This window comes from Hippopotamus amphibius, chromosome 3, assembly GCF_030028045.1.
Source record: "Hippopotamus amphibius kiboko isolate mHipAmp2 chromosome 3, mHipAmp2.hap2, whole genome shotgun sequence".
NCBI classification, from domain to species: Eukaryota; Metazoa; Chordata; class Mammalia; order Artiodactyla; family Hippopotamidae; genus Hippopotamus; species Hippopotamus amphibius.
Window position 1 is genome coordinate 85,113,863 of NC_080188.1, and position 19,226 is coordinate 85,133,088.

The 19,226-nt window shown below is 34.9% G+C and overlaps 1 protein-coding gene across 3 annotated transcripts in view; it reads left to right on the plus strand.

Annotated features, from left to right (window-relative positions):
- RBM46 (RNA binding motif protein 46) overlaps positions 1–19,226 on the plus strand; it is a 53,169-nt gene that overhangs the window by 27,385 nt on the left and 6,558 nt on the right. For all 3 annotated transcript variants that reach the window (XM_057725453.1, XM_057725454.1, XM_057725456.1), the window contains exon 5: positions 16,527–16,586. In XM_057725453.1, coding sequence (XP_057581436.1) covers positions 16,527–16,582 — 56 coding nt within the window. In that variant the 3' untranslated portion in view covers positions 16,583–16,586. The remainder of the gene's footprint in view (positions 1–16,526; positions 16,587–19,226) is intronic.

Here is a 19,226-nt window from a genome sequence, read left to right on the forward strand (position 1 = left end):
AGTGATCTACATTCTGTAAGATTAAAGTATAAAATTCTGAAGAACAATAAAGTTTGGCTGTGCTTTGAGCAGAAGAAAGGATTGAAAAAGAAATATCTGAGATATAGAGTTGTTAGGTACAGACACACGACAGTCAAATTATGAATGGTGCTTTAATGGGATGATACTTTTTTTTTAAGCTTTTTATTGGAATATAATTGCTTTACACTTTTGTACTAGCTTTTCAGGTACACCAAAGTGAATCAGCCGTATTTATACCTATATCCGCATATCCCTCCCTCCTGCGACTCCCTCCCACCCTCGCTGTCCTGGCCCTCTAAAGCGTCACCCATCTTCAAGTTGATATCCTTTTGTTATACAGCAACTTCCCACTAGGTGTCTATTTTACAGTTGATAGTGTATATATGTCTATGCTACTCTCTCACTTCATCTCAGCTTCCCCTTCGTCCCCCGCGCCACCAACCCTTTGTCCTCCAGTCCATTCTCTGCATCTGCATCCTTATTCTTGCCCTGTCACTGGGTGCATCAGTACCATTTTTTTTTTTTTTTTTTTAGATTCCGTATATATATGAGTTAGCATACAATATTTGTTTTTCTCTTTCTGGCTAACTTCACTCTGTATGACAGACTCTGGGTCTGTCCACATCATTAACATATAGCTCCATTTCATTCCTTTTTATGACTAATATCCCATTGTATATATGTGCCACATCTTCTTTATCCATTCATCTGTTGATGGGCATGTAGGTTGCTTCCATGTCCTTGCTGTTGTAAGTAGTGCTGCAATGAACATTATGGTACATGTGTCTTTTTGGATTATGGTTTTCTCTGGGTATATGCCCAGTAGTGGGATTACTGGATCATATGGTAGTTCCATTTTTAGTTTTTTAAGGAACCTCCAAATTGCTTTCCTTAGTGACTGTACCAACTTACATTCCCACCAACAGTGCAGGAGAGTTCCCTTTTCTCCACACCCTCTCCAGCATTTATTGTTTATAGATTTTTTGTTGATGGCCATTCTGACCAGTGTGAGTTGATACCTCATTGTGGCTTTGACTTGCATTTCTCTAATGATTAGTGATGTTAAGCATCTTTTCATGTGTTTCTTAGCCATCTCTGTTTTGGAGAAATGTCTATTTAGGTCTTCCGCCCATTTGTGGATTGGGTTATTTGCTTTTTTTTGGTATTAAGCTGCATGAGCTGCTTATATATTTTGGAGATTAATCCTTCATCCATTGCTTCATTGGCGAGTATTTTCTCCCATTCTGAGGGTTGTCTTCTTGTCTTGTTTATGGTTTCTTTCACTGTGCAGAAGCTTTTAAGTTTCATTAGGTCCCATTTGTTTATTTTTGATTTTATTTCCATGATTCTAGGAGGTGGGTCAAAAAGGATCTTGCTTTGATGTATGTCATAGAGTGTTCTGCCTATGTTTTCCTCTAGGAGTTTTATAGTGTCTGGTCTTACATGTAGGTCTTTAATCCATTTGGAGTTTATTTTTGTGTATGGTGTTAGAAGTGTTCTCATTTCATTCTTTTACATGTAGCTGTCCAATTTTCCCAGCACCACTTATTGAAGAGGCTGTCTTTTTTCCATTGTCTGTTCTTGCCTCCTTTGTCAAAGATAAGGTGCCCATATGTGCTTGACTTTACCTCTGAGTTCTCTGTTCTGTTCCATTGATCTTCCTTTCTGTTTTTGTGCCGGTACCATACTGTCTTGATCACTGTGGCCTTGTAGTCTAGTTTGAAGTCAGGAAGCCTAATTCCACCAACTCCATCTTTCCTTCTCAAGATTGCTTTGGCTATTCAGGGTCTTTTGCGTTTGCATACAAATTGTAGGATTTCTTGTTCTAGCTCTGTGAAAAATGCCATTGGTAATTTGATAGGGATTGTGTTGAATCTGCAAATTGCATTGGTAGTATAGTCATTTTCACAGTGTTGGTTCTTCCAATCCAAGAACATGGTATGTCTCTCCAACTGTTTGTGTTGTCTTGGTTTCTTTCATCAGTGTCTTAAAGTTTTCTGCATACAGATCTTTTGCCTCCTTAGGCAGGTTTATTTCTAGGTATTTTATTCTTTTTGTTGCAGTGGTGAATGGGAGAGTTTCCTTAATTTCTCTTTCTGCTTTTTCGTTAATAGTGTATAGGAATGCAAGAGATTTCTGCATGTTAATTTTGTATCCTGCCGTTAAATTCATCGATTAGTGCTAGCAGTTTTCTGGTAGCATCTTTAGGGTATTGTATGTACAATATCATGTCATCTGCAGAGAGTGGCACTTTTACTTCTTCTTTTCCAATTTGGATTCCTTTTATTTCGTTTTTCTTCTCTGATTGCTGTGGCTAGAACTTCCAAAACTGTGTTGAATAATAATGCTGAGAGTGGGCACCCTTGTCCTGTTGCTGTTCTTAGAGGGAATTCTTTGTTTTTCACCATTTAGAACGAGGTTGGCTTTTCGTTTCTCATAAATGGCTTTTATTATGTTGAGGTAATTTTCTTCTTTTCCCATTTTCTGGAGAGTTTTTATCATAAATGGATGTTGAATTTTGTCAAAAGCTTTTTCTGCATCTGTTGAGATTATCATATGGTTTTTATCCTTCAATTTGTTGATATGATGTATCACATTGATTGATTTGCGTATATCAAAGAATCCTTGCATCCCAGGGATAAACCCTACTTGATCATGGTGTGTGATCTTTTTAATGTGCTGTTGGGTTCTGTTAGCTAGTATTTTGTTGAGGATTTTTACATCTATATCATCCATGATATTGGCCTGTAATTTTCTTTTTTTGTGACATCTTTGCCTGGTTTTGGAATCAGGGTGATGGTGGCCTCATAGAGTGAGTTTGGGAGTGTTCCTTCTTCTGCTATATTTTGGAAGAGTTTGAGAAAGATAGGTGTTAGCTCTTCTCTAAATGCTTGATAGAATTTGCCTGTGAATCCATCTGGTCTTGGGCTTTTGTTTGTTGAGAGATTTTTAATCACAGTCTCAATTTCCATACTTGTGATTGGTCTGTTCATATGTTCTATTTTTTCCTGGTTCAGTCTTAGAAGATTGTGCTTTTCTAAGAATTTATCCATTTCTTCCAGGTTATCCAATTTATTGGCATATAGTTGCTTGTAGTAGTCTCTCGTGATCTTTTGTATTCCTCTGGTGTCCGTTTTTACTTCTCCCTTTTCATTTCTAATTCTGTTGATTTGCATCTTCTCCCTTTTTTTCCTGATGAATCTGGCTAATGATTTGTCAATTTTGTATATCTTCTCAAAGAACCAGCTTTTAGTTTCATGGATCTTTGCTATTGTTTCCTTCATTTCTTTTTCATTTATTTCTGCTCTGATCTTTATGATTTCTTTCCTTCTGCTCACTTTGGGGTTTTTTTGTTCTTCTTTCTCTAATTGTTGTAGGTGCAATGTTAGGTTATTTATTCAATATTTTCCTTGTTTCTTGAGGTAGGACTGTATTGCTGTAAACTTCCCTTTTAGAACTGATTTCTTGCATCCCATAGGTTTTGGGTTGTTTTGTTTTCATTCTCAATTGTCTCTAGGTATTTTTTGATTTCCTCTTTGATTTCGTCAGTGAGTTCTTGGTTGTTTAATAGCATACTTTTTAGCCTCCGTGTGTTTGTATATTTTACAGTTTTTTTCAGGTAATTGATATCTAGTCTCATGGCATTGTGGTCAGAGAAGATGCATGATATGATTTCAGTTTCCTTGAATTTACTGAGGCTTGATTAGTGACGCAAGATGTGATCTCTTCTGGAGAATGTTCCGTGTGCACTTGAGAAGAAAGTGTATTCTGTTGTTTTTGAATGGAATGTCCTATAAGTATCAATTAAGTCGAGATGATCTAATGTGTCATTTAAAGCTTGTGTGTCCTTATTTATTTTCTGTTTGGATGATGTGCCCATTGATGTAAGTGGGTTGTTAAAGTCTCCTACTATTATTGTGTTACTGTTGATTTCCCCTTTTATGGCTATTAGCATTTGCCTTATGTATTGAGATGCTCCTATGTTGGGTGCATAGATATTTACAGTTGTTATATGTTCTTCTTGGATTGATCCCTTGATCATTATGTAATGTCCTTCCTTGTCTCTTGTAATAGACTTTACTTTAAAGTCTAATTTGTCTGATATGAGGATTGCTGCTCCAGCTTTCTTTTGACTTCCATTTGCATGGAATATCTTTTCCCATCCCTTTACTTTCAGTCTATATGTATCCCTTGGTCTGAAGTGGGTTTCTTGTAGGCAGCATATAGAAGGGTCTTGTTTTTGTATCCATTCAGCCAGTCTGTGTCTTTTGGTTGGAGCATTTAATCCATTTACATTTAAGGTGATTATTGACATGTATGTTGCTGTTACCATTTTCTGAATTGTTTTGGGTTTGTTTTTGTAGGTGTTTTCCTTCTCTTTTGTTACCTGCTTTGAAAAGTTCCTTAAGCAATTGTTGTAAGGCTGGTTTGGTGGTGCTGAATTCTCTTAACTTTTGCTTGTCTGGAAAGCTTTTGATTTCTCCATCGAATCTGAATGAGATTCTTGCTGGGTAGAGTATTCTTGGCTGTAGGTTATTCTCTTTCAGGACTTTCAGTATATCCTGCTATTCCCTTCTGGCCTGCAGAGTTTCTGCAGAAAGATCAGCTGTTATCCTTATAGGTTTTCCCTTGTATGTTATTTGTTGCTTTTCTCTTGCTGCTTTTAATATTTTTTCTTTGTGTTTAATTGTCATTAGTTTGATTAATATGTGCCTTGGTGTATTTCTCCTTGGGTTTATTCTGTATGGGACTCTCTGTGCTTTTTGGACTTGGTTAATTATTTCCTTTTCCATGTTGGGGAAGTTTTCCACATTAACCTCTTCAAATATTTTCTCATACCCTTTCTTTTTTTCTTCTTCTTCTGGGATGCCTAGGATTCGAATGTTGTGCTTAATGTTGTCACCAAGGTCTCTGAGACTGTCTTCCATTCTTTTTATTCTATTTTCTCTTTTCTGCTCTGTGACAGTTATTTCCCTCATTCTGTCTTCCAACTCACTTATTCATTTTCTGCCTCCATTATTCTGCTGTTTATACCATCTAGAGTATTTTTAATTTCGTTTATTTTGTTGTCCATTACTGTTTGTTTTTGCTCTTTAGTTCTTCTGAGTCCTTCTTAACTGTTTCTTGTGTTTTCTCTATTTTGTTGTTGAGATTTTGGATCATCTTTACTATCATTACTCTGAATTCTTTTTCAGGGAATTTTCTTATTTCCTCTTCGTTTATTTGGTCTTGTGGGTTTTTTTCCTGCTCTGTTGCCTGCCTGGTGTTTCTTTGTTTTCTCATTTTGTCTACTTTATAGGATTTGCTGTCTCCTTTCCCTGTGCTGCCTAGTAGTAATTCCTCTTGTTTCTGCCCTCTGCGCCCTGTGGTGGGGTTTTTCCAGTGTTTTGAGTAGGCTTCCTGGTGGGGGGGTCTGGTGTCTGCTTTCTGGTGTGTGGCTCTGTGTCTTTTCTCTCTGATGAGCAGGGCCGTGTCAGGTGGTGTGTTTTAGGGTATCTGTGAGGTTAATATGGCTTTAGGTAGTCTGTGTGCTGATGGGCGGGTTTGTGTTCCTGTCTTGTTTGTAGTTTGGTGTGAGGTGTCCAGCACTGGCAGTTGCAGAGAGTTGGATGAAAATGGGTCTTAGACGCTGACACAGGGCTCCATGAGAGTTCTCTGCAGTTAATCTTCCCTGTGTCTGAGGACTCCCTAGTAGTCTAGCATCCTGGATTCAGTGCTCCTTCCCCAGAGCCTCCTAATTTACTTCTGATGGAGTAGTCCAGACTTCAGAGGTTGCTTGTTCTGGCCATAAAGGGGTTTAAAGAAGACTGTCCAAGCCCCAGACTGATGGCAGAGTGTTGAGTCAAACAAATACTAAATGAAAGAAACAAATACATGTATAAGAGACAGAAATACTGAATCCAGTAGAACATAAGGCACTAGAAAGACCTAACAGAAGAACCCCAGTATGCTAGCAGACAAAGAGAAAACCAACAGAAATTCAAAACCAAAAAATAAAACAAAACAAAACAACACCACACAAACACAAGTACAGGGAAATTTTGAAAGCCAGGATCAAATATAATAAAGAGCAGGAGTACCACCAGACAGATTGCAGATTCTCAGAATGAAATCAGAGAGTTATACTTAGAAGTAAGATAAAGACAAAACCTAATAATCAAAACCAAAGCAGTGTGTCATCTGGAGAATAAAGCAAGGAAACAGAGCAGACTGGTAATATTACTTATAAGTATATTAAGATAAAATAAACTAAAAAAGGTTAGAAGACAGGGCAGCATAAGAGTGTAGCGTGACTGGAAATATGAAAAGAAAAAGAAAGAAAAAAGTAGAAAAGAGAAGGAAAGAAGGTAGGAGAGATAAAATTAGCAGTACAAAAAACTTAGCTAGAAATATAAATATGTAAAAAGTCTAAATATAAAAATAGAGGAAAAAATAGAATAAAAGAATAAAAAAATATAATACGTATAGATCCCTTAGTGAGATCGTAGTTAATTAAAAAGAATAAAAACCACACACACACACAAACACATACCCAGGGAAATTTTGAAAGCTAGGATCAAATATAATAAAGAACGAGAGTACAATCAGACAGACTGAAGATTCCCAAAACAAAATCAGACAGTTATAATGAGAACTAATGTAAAGAGCAAACCTAATAATAAAAACCAAAGTATTGTGTCATCTGGAGAATAAAGCAAGGAAACAGAGCCAAGCGATAATATTGATTATAAGTATATTAAGTTAAAAGAAACTAAAAAAGGATAGAAGACAGGGCAACAGAAGAGCGTGGTATGACTGGAAATATGAAAAGAAAAAAAATAGAAATGTATAAAAGAGATGAAAAGAAGGTAGGAGAGATATAGTCAGCACTACAGAAAATTTAGCTAGAAATAGAAATATATACAAAGGCTGAAAATAAAAATAGAATAAAAAATATGTTATAAAACGTGTAGATCCCTTAGGACAAAGATCATAATTAATTAAAAAAAAAAAAAAAAGCTAGAACTGATCCCAGAATGGACCATATCAATAGAATTAATATTAATATTTCTGTTTCCTTGGGGTCTCAGCTGTAAGTGTCCTTCTACCCCCCTTGGGCTTTTTGTGTTATTCTGCAACCAGCAGAGCTTCCTTTATAGTTCATCTGTAAGCACTGGTGTGCAGGGAGAGAGAGGGTACAATAGTGGCTCCTTCCTCTGGGAGTGAGTGAGCAGTGGTGCCCTGCCTGAGTCCCAGCAGCTCGGGCGGTGCCTGTTGCAGAGGGACACTGGCGGCTCAGGCCAAGAGAGCGATTCCAACTGTGGCACCTCCCCCCTCCTACGACTCTGCTGGGGCACCCTGCCTGGGTCATGGCAGCTCATTCAGCTGTGGCGGTGCGTGTTGCAGAGGGACACTGGCAGCTCAGGTGTAAACAGAATGTCTCCAGAGCTGTGCCACTCTGCGGACTTTTGGCTCTCAGCTGCAGGCACTCTAGGCCAGCCCTGCCCCAGGGGCCTTTTTATTATCCCTGAGTGCATTAGTCAGGCCCAGAGGGGTCCTTCCTTTGTCTGTCGCAGGCACTGAGAGAGAGGCTGCACCTCTGGCTCTCCCCACCCCGCCCCTTGTGAGTTAGCAGTATTGAGCTGCTGCCATGGCCACCCAGCTTTCCGTGGTAGGCATTCTCCACTGCGGATTTCTTCCCTCCTGTCCTCTCAGTCCGTCTCCTCACTGCCAGCAATGTTTCTCATCTTGAATCAGTTCTCTGGTTCCCACAGTCCAGCTCCCAGACCCTCTGTTCAGCTGTGAGCTGATGTCTCAGTCTGGACACGCTGAGCCATGGTGCAGAACCTCCATGTGTTTCTCACTCTTTCCCATCTGCCACAGATAAGCCGCTTCACCCTCTTTGAACAGTCCCAGATGCCTCCCCTCTGACCCAGGGAAATTCCCTGTTGGAGAAGGGGTTTCCCCGTCAGGTAAGGAAGGTTTCCCCGAATTCGGAAATCTCTCCTCTGTTTCAGATCCCCCTGCCCCAGGGTGTGGCACCCATCCCTTTCCTTTCTTCTCCTGCTCTTTCTCCTTTTTTTTTCTTTTTTTTCCCCTCTGTCCTACCCAGTTATGTTGGGATCTTTGCAGTCTTTTGTGGTGTCCAAGGTCGTCTGCTGGTGTTCAGCTGGTTCTCTGTGGGAATTGTATCCCTGATGCATCTGTGGAGAGGGATGCATTCCATGTACTTCTCAGATGATACGTTTATATTTCACTGAGGTAGAAATGAACAGTAAATAATTTTTAAAATGTTGACAAGTGTTATAAAATGGTGGAACGTTTGAAATACAGAGTTGTATGGCTTATTTTATATTGAATATGTAGATGTGTATGTGTGTATGAATGAAATTTGAATAGTGGAAGAATAGGAGAGTATTGTTGTAGTAGTTGCTTTCATTTTTTTTTGACATACAATAAACTGCATATATTTAAAGTGTACAATTTGATATTTTTTTATTAGGAATGTATATATGGCAATCCCAGTCTCCCAATTCATCCCACCCTGTAGTAGTTGCTTTTAAACTATTTGAGAAAACCTTCATGTTTTTATCTCTATTAACAAAATGTACTGAAGAGTATAATGGATTATATTATATACAATAGTATTACTTTATTGAACATTATGAATAGCTTCCTAAGTTCATTATATAATCCAGTTCTATTTAGTGCCATCTGTGACATTTAAGACTTCACAAATGGAAAATAATTGGCAATAGCTTATTGTGTGTTATTTCTAAACTTAGTTTATACTAGCATTGCATTTCTTCATTCTTCTACACAGTTTTAGACCGAGGAGGTGGCGTTCTTTCCGTTTAATATCCTAAAGGCAGGAAAAGCCCTGAAAATTCAGGATACTAATAAAGCAGTCTTATTTGGAATGTACTGAAATCCTGTGCATTTAGGTGTTTTCTGTTTTCTAAAAAAGAAATAGCAGTATGACACATCTGAGAGTCTGAAAAGCAGTTTTTCATTTTTCATACCATTTATTATAAAATGTATATGGAAATCTTCTTAAAACTGAAACCAGTAAAATCTTCAAAGATACAGAATATACTTGTAACATTTAGTTTTAAGTGACTTTTAAAACTTTTCATCGTATCTTTATAGAACAAATCATAATTCTAGTGTCATGTTTTCTTGAGTATAATGAAGATTAGAATCCTAATTCATGGGAATTTTACCTAGTTTATCTTTATTTTGGCTCTTATTCCTACATAGCAGAAGATGAAAATAACATATCTGATGATTTCAGTTTTCAGTAAACAAGATCCTGTCTCTGATCTTTGAAGTTTAATGTATCCTATTCTTATTCTTGACTTTCAGTATGCCTTTTCTTGGCCTCCTTTTGTGCCTTGATTACTGAATAATCCCATTTGAAATGATTTACCAGAATATATCAGTCTTTTTTTTTAAAGGAATGACACTAAAAAATGGCAAATTCAGCTGGACTAAAGCACCGGTAGTAACCTTGTGTTTGGTATTAAACTGAGCTTCTGCTGTTACATTTTCACCATGCCTTTGTGTATTTATAAATGGAAATGTAATTGTACTAAATCAGTAATTGAAATCCCAGCATTTTTTTCCTGTTGAACTTGATTTCGTTCAAATTAAAGATTAACAAAAAACTAATTCCTAAAACTCTAGGTCCAGGTGGTAGCACATGAAGGCATTATGAACGGAAGACTTGTTGTTCCATATTTAATAGTAATTCCATTTAGCATCTCTACTGAAAATCAACATTTTTTTAAACATTTTATTTATTTACTTATTTGCTTACTTACTTACTTATGGCTGCGTTGGGTCTTCATTGCTGCTGCATTGCAGCCTTTCTCTAGCTGTGGCAAGCAGGGGCTACTCTTGCTTGGAGTGTTAGGGCTTCTCATTGTGGTGGCTTCTCTTGTTGCATAGCACGGGCTCTAGGTTTGCGGGCTTCAGTAGTTGTGGTACACAGGTTCAGTACTTGTGGCGCATGGGCTTAGTTGCTCTGAGGCTTGTGGGATCTTCCTGGACCAGGGATCAAACCTGTGTCCCCTGCATTGGCAGGTGGATTCTTAACCACTGTGCCACCAGGGAAGTTCCTACAGTTCTTTAAAATTACTTTGAATCATTTTTCTTTTATGTGTTATTCTGTCTTGATTTTAACTTTATCATATTAAGTGGTTTTATTTTTTATAATGCTCAAGTTTTCATTTATGTGTATGGTCTAATTCCTCTTTTTTTTTTTTTTTAAACTTACTACATTACATACAAACAGAAAAGTGCACAATTCATGACTGAAAGCTTTGTGAATTACCACAAAGAGACCACATCGGTGTAACCACCAGGTGAAGACATAAAATATGAATGCCCTAGAAGGCTCATTTGTACTCCCACTCAGATAGTACCCTCTCTGTTCCCAAAGGAAACCAGTCTTCTGACTACTTCTGTTTTTGAAATTTGTACAATATTTTGTAAACTTTTGTCTGGCTTATTTTCACACTATGTTTATGAGATTGGCCCATGTTGTTGCATGTAGCAGTACTGTTCACTCACTGTAATTGATGTAAAGATTCCTTCGAAATCATAGGATTTATTTGCTATTGTTAGAAATTTGAGTGCTTTCAGTTTGGGTTGTTTGAATAATGATGCTATGAAGATTCTTGTACATGGTGGTTTTTCTTTTTTTTGAGTGTTCATTTGCATGTATTTCTGTTGAATACATAGGAGTAAAAGTGGTATGTCATATTTTTAAAACTTGAGTAGATAATGCCAAAAGTTTTCCAAAGTGATCAAACCACTTTACATTTTACTAGCAGTACATGGGTTTCAGTTGTTCCATATCCCTGCCTTCACCATGGATATTATCAGTGTTTTAATATTGAATATTCTGGTTAGTATATATTTCTGTCTCATTGAGATTATAACTTCTATATCACTGTTTAATAATGATAGTGAGCATCTTTTGATAGGAATATAGGGCATTAAGAAAGATATCCTTTTGTTGCGTGTCTCTTGTTTTAAGTCTCTTGTCCTTTTATTGTATTGAGTCTCTGTTTTTTCTTTATTACTTAAGATACAAGCCCTTTGTTGGACATATATTTTACAAATACTTTCTTCCACTTGTGGCTTGTCTTTCTACTTCCTTCATGATATACTTTGAAGAAAACAGAAGTTCTTAATTTTAAGTGTGATTCAGTTTATCAGTTTTTAAAGTTAGTACCATTTGTGCCCTGCTTAAGAAATCTTTACTAACCTTGAGGTGATAAAATAGTCTCCTGTATTATCTTTTAGAAACTTTTTTTTAATTTTTCAAATTTAGTGAGGTTGTGAAGTGTGTATACATACCTATATACACATACATATGTATAAATCTTATTCTAGATTCTGTATTCTCTTCCATTGGTCAGTTTTATTACAGTGTCTTAATTATGAAAATCTTAATATTTGGTAGAGAATATTTTCCCACAGTTTTTTCTCTTCTTAACAGTTATCTTGACTCATCTCAGCCCTTATATTTCCAAATGAATTTTAGAATCAGATTGTAAATTTTTACCAAAAAAAAAAAATCCTACTAGGAATTTGATTGAAATTGAATTGAATCTGTGGCTCAATTTGTGAAGAAATGACATTTTTATACTATTGAGCCTTTTGATACATGAAAATTATAGACCTCTCCATTTATTTAGACTTTCTTTAATTTCTCTAATGTAGTAGTTTGTAAATATTTGTGTCAGTATCTCCTACATCTTTTATTAGATGTATTTCTAGGTGTTTAATGTTTTTCAGTGCCATTGTAAAAGGTGCCTTTTCTATTTCTAATTGTTCCTCTTTATATAAACATTTTTTATGTATTGAATAAAACTGAGTATAATGGTTTGACTCTACAGTATTTAATTTTTTTCTACATAAACAGTCATGTCAACTGCAAATAATGAGATTATTTTCTTCCTTTCTATTCTTTTTTTTTTTTTTTTTTTTTTTTTTTTGGCACACGGGCTTAGTTGCTCCGCGGCATGTGGGATCTTCCTGGAGCTGGGATCGAACCCGTGACCTCTGCATTGGCAGGCAGATTCTTAACCACTGCGCCACCTAGGAAGCCCCTTCCTTTCTATTCTTATAGTTTTCTTTTTTCTCTTGCATTATTGCACAGGCTAGAACCATTTGTTCAGCTTTAAATACAAATAATGATAGAAGGCATCCTTCTTTCAATATTTCTCCATTAAAGTATGATGTTTGCTGTGGTTTTTATTATAGAAGCCCTTTATCACATTAAGGATAGTCCCTTCTAGTCCCTTCCTAGTTTGCTAAGAGGTTTTGTCAGAAATGTGTGATGAATATTTTCTGCATCTATTTAGATAATTATATCATTTTGTCTGTTATTCTTTTAATGTGGTAAATAGCATTGATTGATGTTTGAATGTGACATCTGTCTTGCATTTCTGGAGTAAACCCAGTTTGGTCATGATAGATTATCCTTTTTATGTATTGCTAAGTTTGATTTTTGATATTTTCTTTAGGATTTTTATATCTGTGTTCATTCATGAGATCGGCCCATACTTTTCCTCATAAAAACATTTAGGGAGTTCTTTCTGTTTTACCATTCTACAGAAGGTTTTAAGATTGGTGTTATATATTTTTTGGATATGTGGAATATCATTTAAGAAGCCATCTTAGTTTAGAGTTTCAACCTTTTTTTTATTACACTGTATGCATTTCCAGGTTACTCTTTAATAAGTATGGTTATAGCTGCATCACATGTTTTGATTTGTTTTCTCATGAGTATAAATTTCTAAACATATGAAGATTTTTATAGTTATTTTTTTTATTTTACTGTGATTAGAAAGTATATTATATGTCATTTCAGCCCTTTGTCTTATGTTTTTTAACGACCAGTTAAAGGAAATATTTCATACCTGTTTAAAAAGAATGTGTTCCCAGTTGTTAATTGTGTTGTATTAGTTTGCTAAAGTTGCTGTGGCAAAGTACCACGATCTGGGTGGCTTCAGCAACAGAAATTTATTCTCCCACAGTTCTGGAGGCTAGAAATCAGAAATCAAGGTGTTAATAGTGCCATGTTCCCTCTGAAGCTGGTAGGGGAGAATTTCCTTGCCTCTTAGCTTCTAGTGTTTGCCAGTAGTCTAGTTTGTTGGCTTATAGATGCATTGCTCCAATCTCTGCCTGTGTTGAATAGGATTATCTTCTCCCTGTGTCTCTGTGTGTCTCCACGTGGCATTCTCCTCTCTGTTTCTCTATTTCTATAAGGATATCAATCATATTAAATTAAGGGTCTACCCTACTCCAGTATGACCTCATCTTAACTAATTACACTTGCAATTGCCCTATTTCCAAATAAGGTCACATTCTGAGGTGCTACGGGTTAGGACTTCAACATATCTTTTTTGAGCACACAATTCAACTCATGATATAAATTAGGCCAAGTTTACTAATCGTATGTAAATTTCTTTATCTTTCGTTATTTTTGGTCTGCTTATTCTGTTACTCTGAGAGGGTTATGAAAATCACCTTCTGTGACTACAAATTTATCCTTTCCTCCTTTTGGTTCTGTCAGTTTTTGCTTTTTATACTTTGAGGTTGTGTATTAGGTGCGTAGAAACCTAGAATTGTTATATTTTTCTTGTGATGTGTACCTTTTATTATTATACTGTCTTTCTATCTTTATCATGCATTCCTGCCTTAAAGAATACTTTTTCTAATATTAACATAGACTTACAAGCTTTCTTTTGATTAGGGTTGCATGCATTTGTTTTTCCATTTTTTAACTTTTACTTTCCCTGTATCTTAGTCTTAAGATGAGCCCAATATATAGTTAGGTTTTGCTGTTGTTGAAAGTTTGTTTTTGTTGCAAGTCTGTGTTTTGAGTGTTGGTCTACTTGTATTGAATATACTTATTGAAATGCTTAGAATTAAGTCTCTAGTCACTGCCATTTGCTTTCCATTCCTTGTTCTGTGTCCCTGTTCTGTTTCCCTTTTCTCCTTTCTTCCCTTCTTTTGATGGATTATTTATTTGCCCTTTTCTCTCTTCTTTTAGCAGTGTTAGTCATAGAGTCTTTATTATTCTTTATTATCCTGTAGACGCCAACATGTATTCTTAACTTATTGAAATCTAATATTAATTAGCACTTTTATTCCATTCCAGTCAATGCAAGGACTTAGTACACTCTAACTTTTTAAATTTTCTCTTCCAGTTTTGTGTAGTGTCTTGATATTTCCATATGTCTTCTTGATATTTCCATGTCTTAAACTTACATGTTTTAACTCCCCACATACCTAATTATAATATTTTAGTTAATATAGATTTGTATTCATGTGCCATTTATATATCATTTTCTTTGCTCTTTATTTCCCCCTACATTACCCAGTGTCAGCTATGATTATTTCTTTATTCTGCTCAAAGAACATTCATTTGTGTTTTCTTTGGTGTGAATATGCCTATGACAGGTTACCTCAGTTTTGTTTGCCGGAATATGTCTTTAATTCACCTGCCTTTTGAAAGGGTATTTTTCCTAGATCAGCAGTTACTTTCCTTTAATTCTTTGAGGTTATTAATTTCACTCACTGTCTTCTGGCTTCTGTTGTTTCTGTTGAGCAGTCAGCTGTAATTTGCATTATTGTAAACCTCCCCTCCCCCCAGCTACTTTTAATATTTTCTTTTTACTTGCGATTTTCAGAAGTGTTACTATGATAGATTTATGTCTGTTTTTTTTTAGTTTTTATCTTAATTGGGACTTTCACTACTCTTAAAATCTGTGGGTCAATGTTTTTCACTTGTCTTAGAAAGTTCTGAGTTATTCTGTTTTCATATGTTGCTTCTGTCCCATTTTCTCTATCTTTTCCATATGGTACTCCAGTTATGCATTTGTTAGACTGTTTTTACTGTATCCCATTTATCTACTAAGTTCCTTCTGTACTTTTCCATTCTTTTGTATGTTTAGTTTGCATATTTTCTTCAGACCTGTCTTTTGGTTCATGAATTCTTTTTTCATCTGTGTCTAACATGATAAAACCATTATTTGAATTTATTTCTCAGTTCTAAAATTTCATTTGACTTTTTTTTTAATAATTTACACTTTTTTTCCAAAATTTTCAGTCTTTTTTTTTTATTTCCTTGAATATCTTGAATATATTATTCATAGTTATTTAACTATCTAGTTCTGAAAACTTTATCTACATTTACTGTAGATCTGTTACTGTTGACTTTTGTTTCTTGTGCCTTTAGGTCTCATTGTTTTATCTCTTCATATGACTGGTTCTTTTCGATTGAGTGCAAGATATTGTATATGAAAAAAATGTAGAGATAATTTGAAAGCTAACACACTGTTAACTTTACTCAGAGAGGATTTATTTTTGCTTCAGAAAGGTGACCAAAGGACTGGCAATCCCAGATTGTCTTAATCCAGGCAAGGATTGAGAAGATTCGAACTTGAATTTAGTCATCATTAAAGTTGGTCTACTTCTAATTCAGTTTTATTCAGAGTTCCAGATATGCCTCATCAGTAGCTCCTGAGTTCCAGTTTTTGTCCTCCTGTCTTCAGAAATTTGTGTCTCTTGCCATCTTCCCTTGCCTCTCAGATCCCTCTTTAGAGTTGGCCAATCCTTCTAGGCAAAACACACCTCCAGAAGATGTGCACACTTCTTTGGGTTTTCTTCTTGTCTAAGATCATAGTCCCACAGTTCTTCAGTTTTGGCCATTCTCAGTGCTTTCAGATAGGTAGCTTTGCTTTTAATTATTGTCTTGATGTTCTAGTTCTCACTGGGAGGGTTGATTAAATTACCTATTTCATTATGCAAAAATCAAAATATTGTGACTTTTTTCTCCCTGGTTATCTTTAAGATGGCTATTTAAAAATCTATAGCTTTATGTGGATCATCAAACATTTTTCATTTGTTAATACTTTAATGCAGTTTTTTAGCATAGCTTTGGATATACATCCTTATGAGGAGAGATCCACCAAAATGGATGGATTTCGAAAGTTGTACTGTATATGGTTAAATTAGGCTTCAAGTAGATAAAGTTTAGCTGTTAATAAGCCAGATATTTTTTAAGGTTAGTATTACTTTGGCCATTTATTTCTAAGACAGAAAGAAAGGATATTGATATTTTTTCAAATTCACTTAGATTCTTTGGCTATCCACTTACCAAATATTGGGCAGTCTCCTTTGTTTTTAAAATCTTTTTCTTATTTTATTGGTAGAGTAGTACTTCTTGGAAGAACTAATAAGGACTTAATTTGTATAGAAAAATATATTTTTTATGTTAATATATTAACTCATAATTTTCTTTCCAAAATCAAAATACTGTTTTCTTTGTTCCTCTTTACAGAACTTAAGAAATAACTATCACTTGTTTCTTTTCTTCTAAATTTATTTTCGTATTTACTGATCAAATAGTTTGTAACTAAACTTATCAAGGATTCCATGCACTTCCAAAATAGGGGTAACATCAATCTAAAGACTCAATTCTTTTCTGTCTTCCCTGCTTACAGACAGGGAACACAATCTCTTCAGCCTGGACCTATATAGAAGAATTTGGAGAAAATAAACAGGTAAGAAAAAGTGTCTTAGGAATATTGTTATATATTTAGTTTTCAGAAAGCCAGTTATAAGTTATTCTTCTTGTGGTTTTAAGAAGAAATATTTAAAATTGTCCAATGAAACCATGAGAATTTTTGATTATTATAGCTTTGTTAATTATAGACACAGTAAGCAAAGTTTTTTGTTTTGTTTTGTTTTCTTTTTTGACATACAATAAACTGCATATATTTAAAGCATACAATTTGATATTTTTTTCTCATTAGTTATGTATGGCAATCCCAATCTCCCAGTTCATCCCACCCCAACCCCCTAAGCAAAGTTTTAAAAAGTTAAAGTGGTTTCCATTTTTCAGGTCTTCTCAAAACTTTAACATGGTAATGTGTACATTGTGAACCACCAAGATGGCAAACAGTATTTTAAGGCAGATGTAGTTACAATGAGTGTATTATAAGTAGATTACCTAGAATTTCTCAAACTTATTTGAAAATGGAACTCTTAATTTTTTCAAACTTATTATACCAAAATTATTATTGATACAATTTATAATAAAAGTTATGTTTATTAGGATTCACTGTTCAGTTTTTCCAATGTGGTACTGAGAAGAATAAGTTTTAATAGGAAGTTAAAGGTAGTTTATGGTTTGAGTAAAGATTATTACTATCCAAACTCCTTTTTACATGTAGAGGTGAAAAGAATTTTGTAGTTCTCTCGGTAGCAATCCATGTTGTTCTTGAGTAAGTTACTTTACCTTTCTGTGCCTCAATTTCCTCCCTGTTAAAGAGAAAAATAATAGTACTTACCTTGTAAGGCTATTACAAGGATTAAATGGTGCTGATCTCGTATGGTCATTTTTGACACTTAGTAAGCGCTCAATAAATATTAGCTGTTATTAATATAACATATTTCAGATACAAAGAAATATTTATTATGCTTTGAGACTTAACATTTTATTTGTATAGCTCTTAATCTTAGCCTAAAAATTCACATATGTAATGCTCTCCTCAGAACTGCTTTCCCTACAAGTTTTTGTAGTTCAAATTTTGAATTATGAGGACTAATTTTACTGATGGAAATGAAATTTGAAAAAAATTGCCTTCTTTCCTAAAGCTTTATTTTCTCTTCACTTTTGCTCAGATAGTTTTTCTAGTGAGCTACAGTTTTCAAGCTGTACTGAAGCCTAGTTTGCTATAGCTCGGATCATAGTTTTCCCTCTCATATGCTGCTTTTTTATTCCTCTCTTTCCAAATGGTATAGAAACTAACATTAGAAGGAATTTGACATAATTTAATCCCTTAATACAAAGGTAGCAAATTGAGAGCTCTAGATATGATTTGTTTGGTCTCCTCAGGTTTTGAAAGGAAAGCAGCTAGGTTTCATTTCAGTACAAATTGCTGGACACATGTTGTTTTACATTTGGTCCTTTTTGAGTTCTTCTTTTGTTTGTTACATCTTCGCCTCTGAAGGCATTTGAGTTTGTAATCCCTGTGTTTTAACATATTTTAAGAATTTTTCTCATTTGTTTTTAATGTTTTCTCATTATATAGTATCCCTATTAAAAGTTCTTTCCAAACTGATTTGCAAAGTTGTTGAGTGAAATAACTGTTTCTGTGGTCAAGTTTGGGAAGAACCGTGTACTATATATATACACTCCCCTTGGAAATTATAATGCATGTAAGCATCCTGAATAATGGTAGTAGCAATTTGGTTAGCTGTTAAACTCATCCTTACTAAAATTTTCCCAAGATGTTTTTTGGCCCAAGGGATTCTTGTTTTGACAAAGTACTTGAATTGTATGGGATGTAGTTTGGGAAACATTTAAACTAACCCAGAGAAACACTTGGGGTTTCTTTATAACTTTTTTGAGGTATGATTGAAATACAGTAAAATGCACATATTTAAAGTGTACAATTTGGTCAGTTTTGCTTTATGTGTAAATCTGTGAAATGACACCACAATCAAGAAAATAAACATTGGAGGAAAGCTGGAGAGGAGGTGGGATGAATTGGGAGTTTGGGGTTGACATATATATGCAAATATGTATAAAATAGGTAACCAATAAAAAAAATTATTTTCAGAAAAAAAAAAACATTTTCATTACCTCTATTATAATCCATTCTTCCTACCCGCTTTCCCAGACAACCACTGGACTGATTGCTGGCACTATAGTGGCATTAGTTTGCATTTTCTAGGATTTCAAACCCTTGTTTTTGAAGGTTTAAATTATAATCTTTAGATAATTTAGAATGAAACAGCTGTAATTTCTTAAAAATTAAATACAGATATCTGACACAATATATGTTTATAGTTGTTATATAACATCAAAGTTCCAGAGTAAGAATTTAAAATCCAAATCATTCTTTCAAAATTATATGGGAAAATTCATTGTAAATTAAAAAAAAAATTAGTTAAAACAGAAGAGGATTTTCCCCCAAATATTGAATCTGAAAAATATATTCATCTAGTAAAATCAGAGAAATAATTAAGTAGAACCTTATAAGGAAACAGTTATAGACAATAACTTCCTTATCCAGCCACCTATAAGTAAGGTTATCATACTCAAACCCTCCTATAAATCATCTTAAAACATAAATACTGACCTGAGTTACTCTGTGGACCTAGTCTTAGAAAAAACATTGGTCATTGCGTGTCTG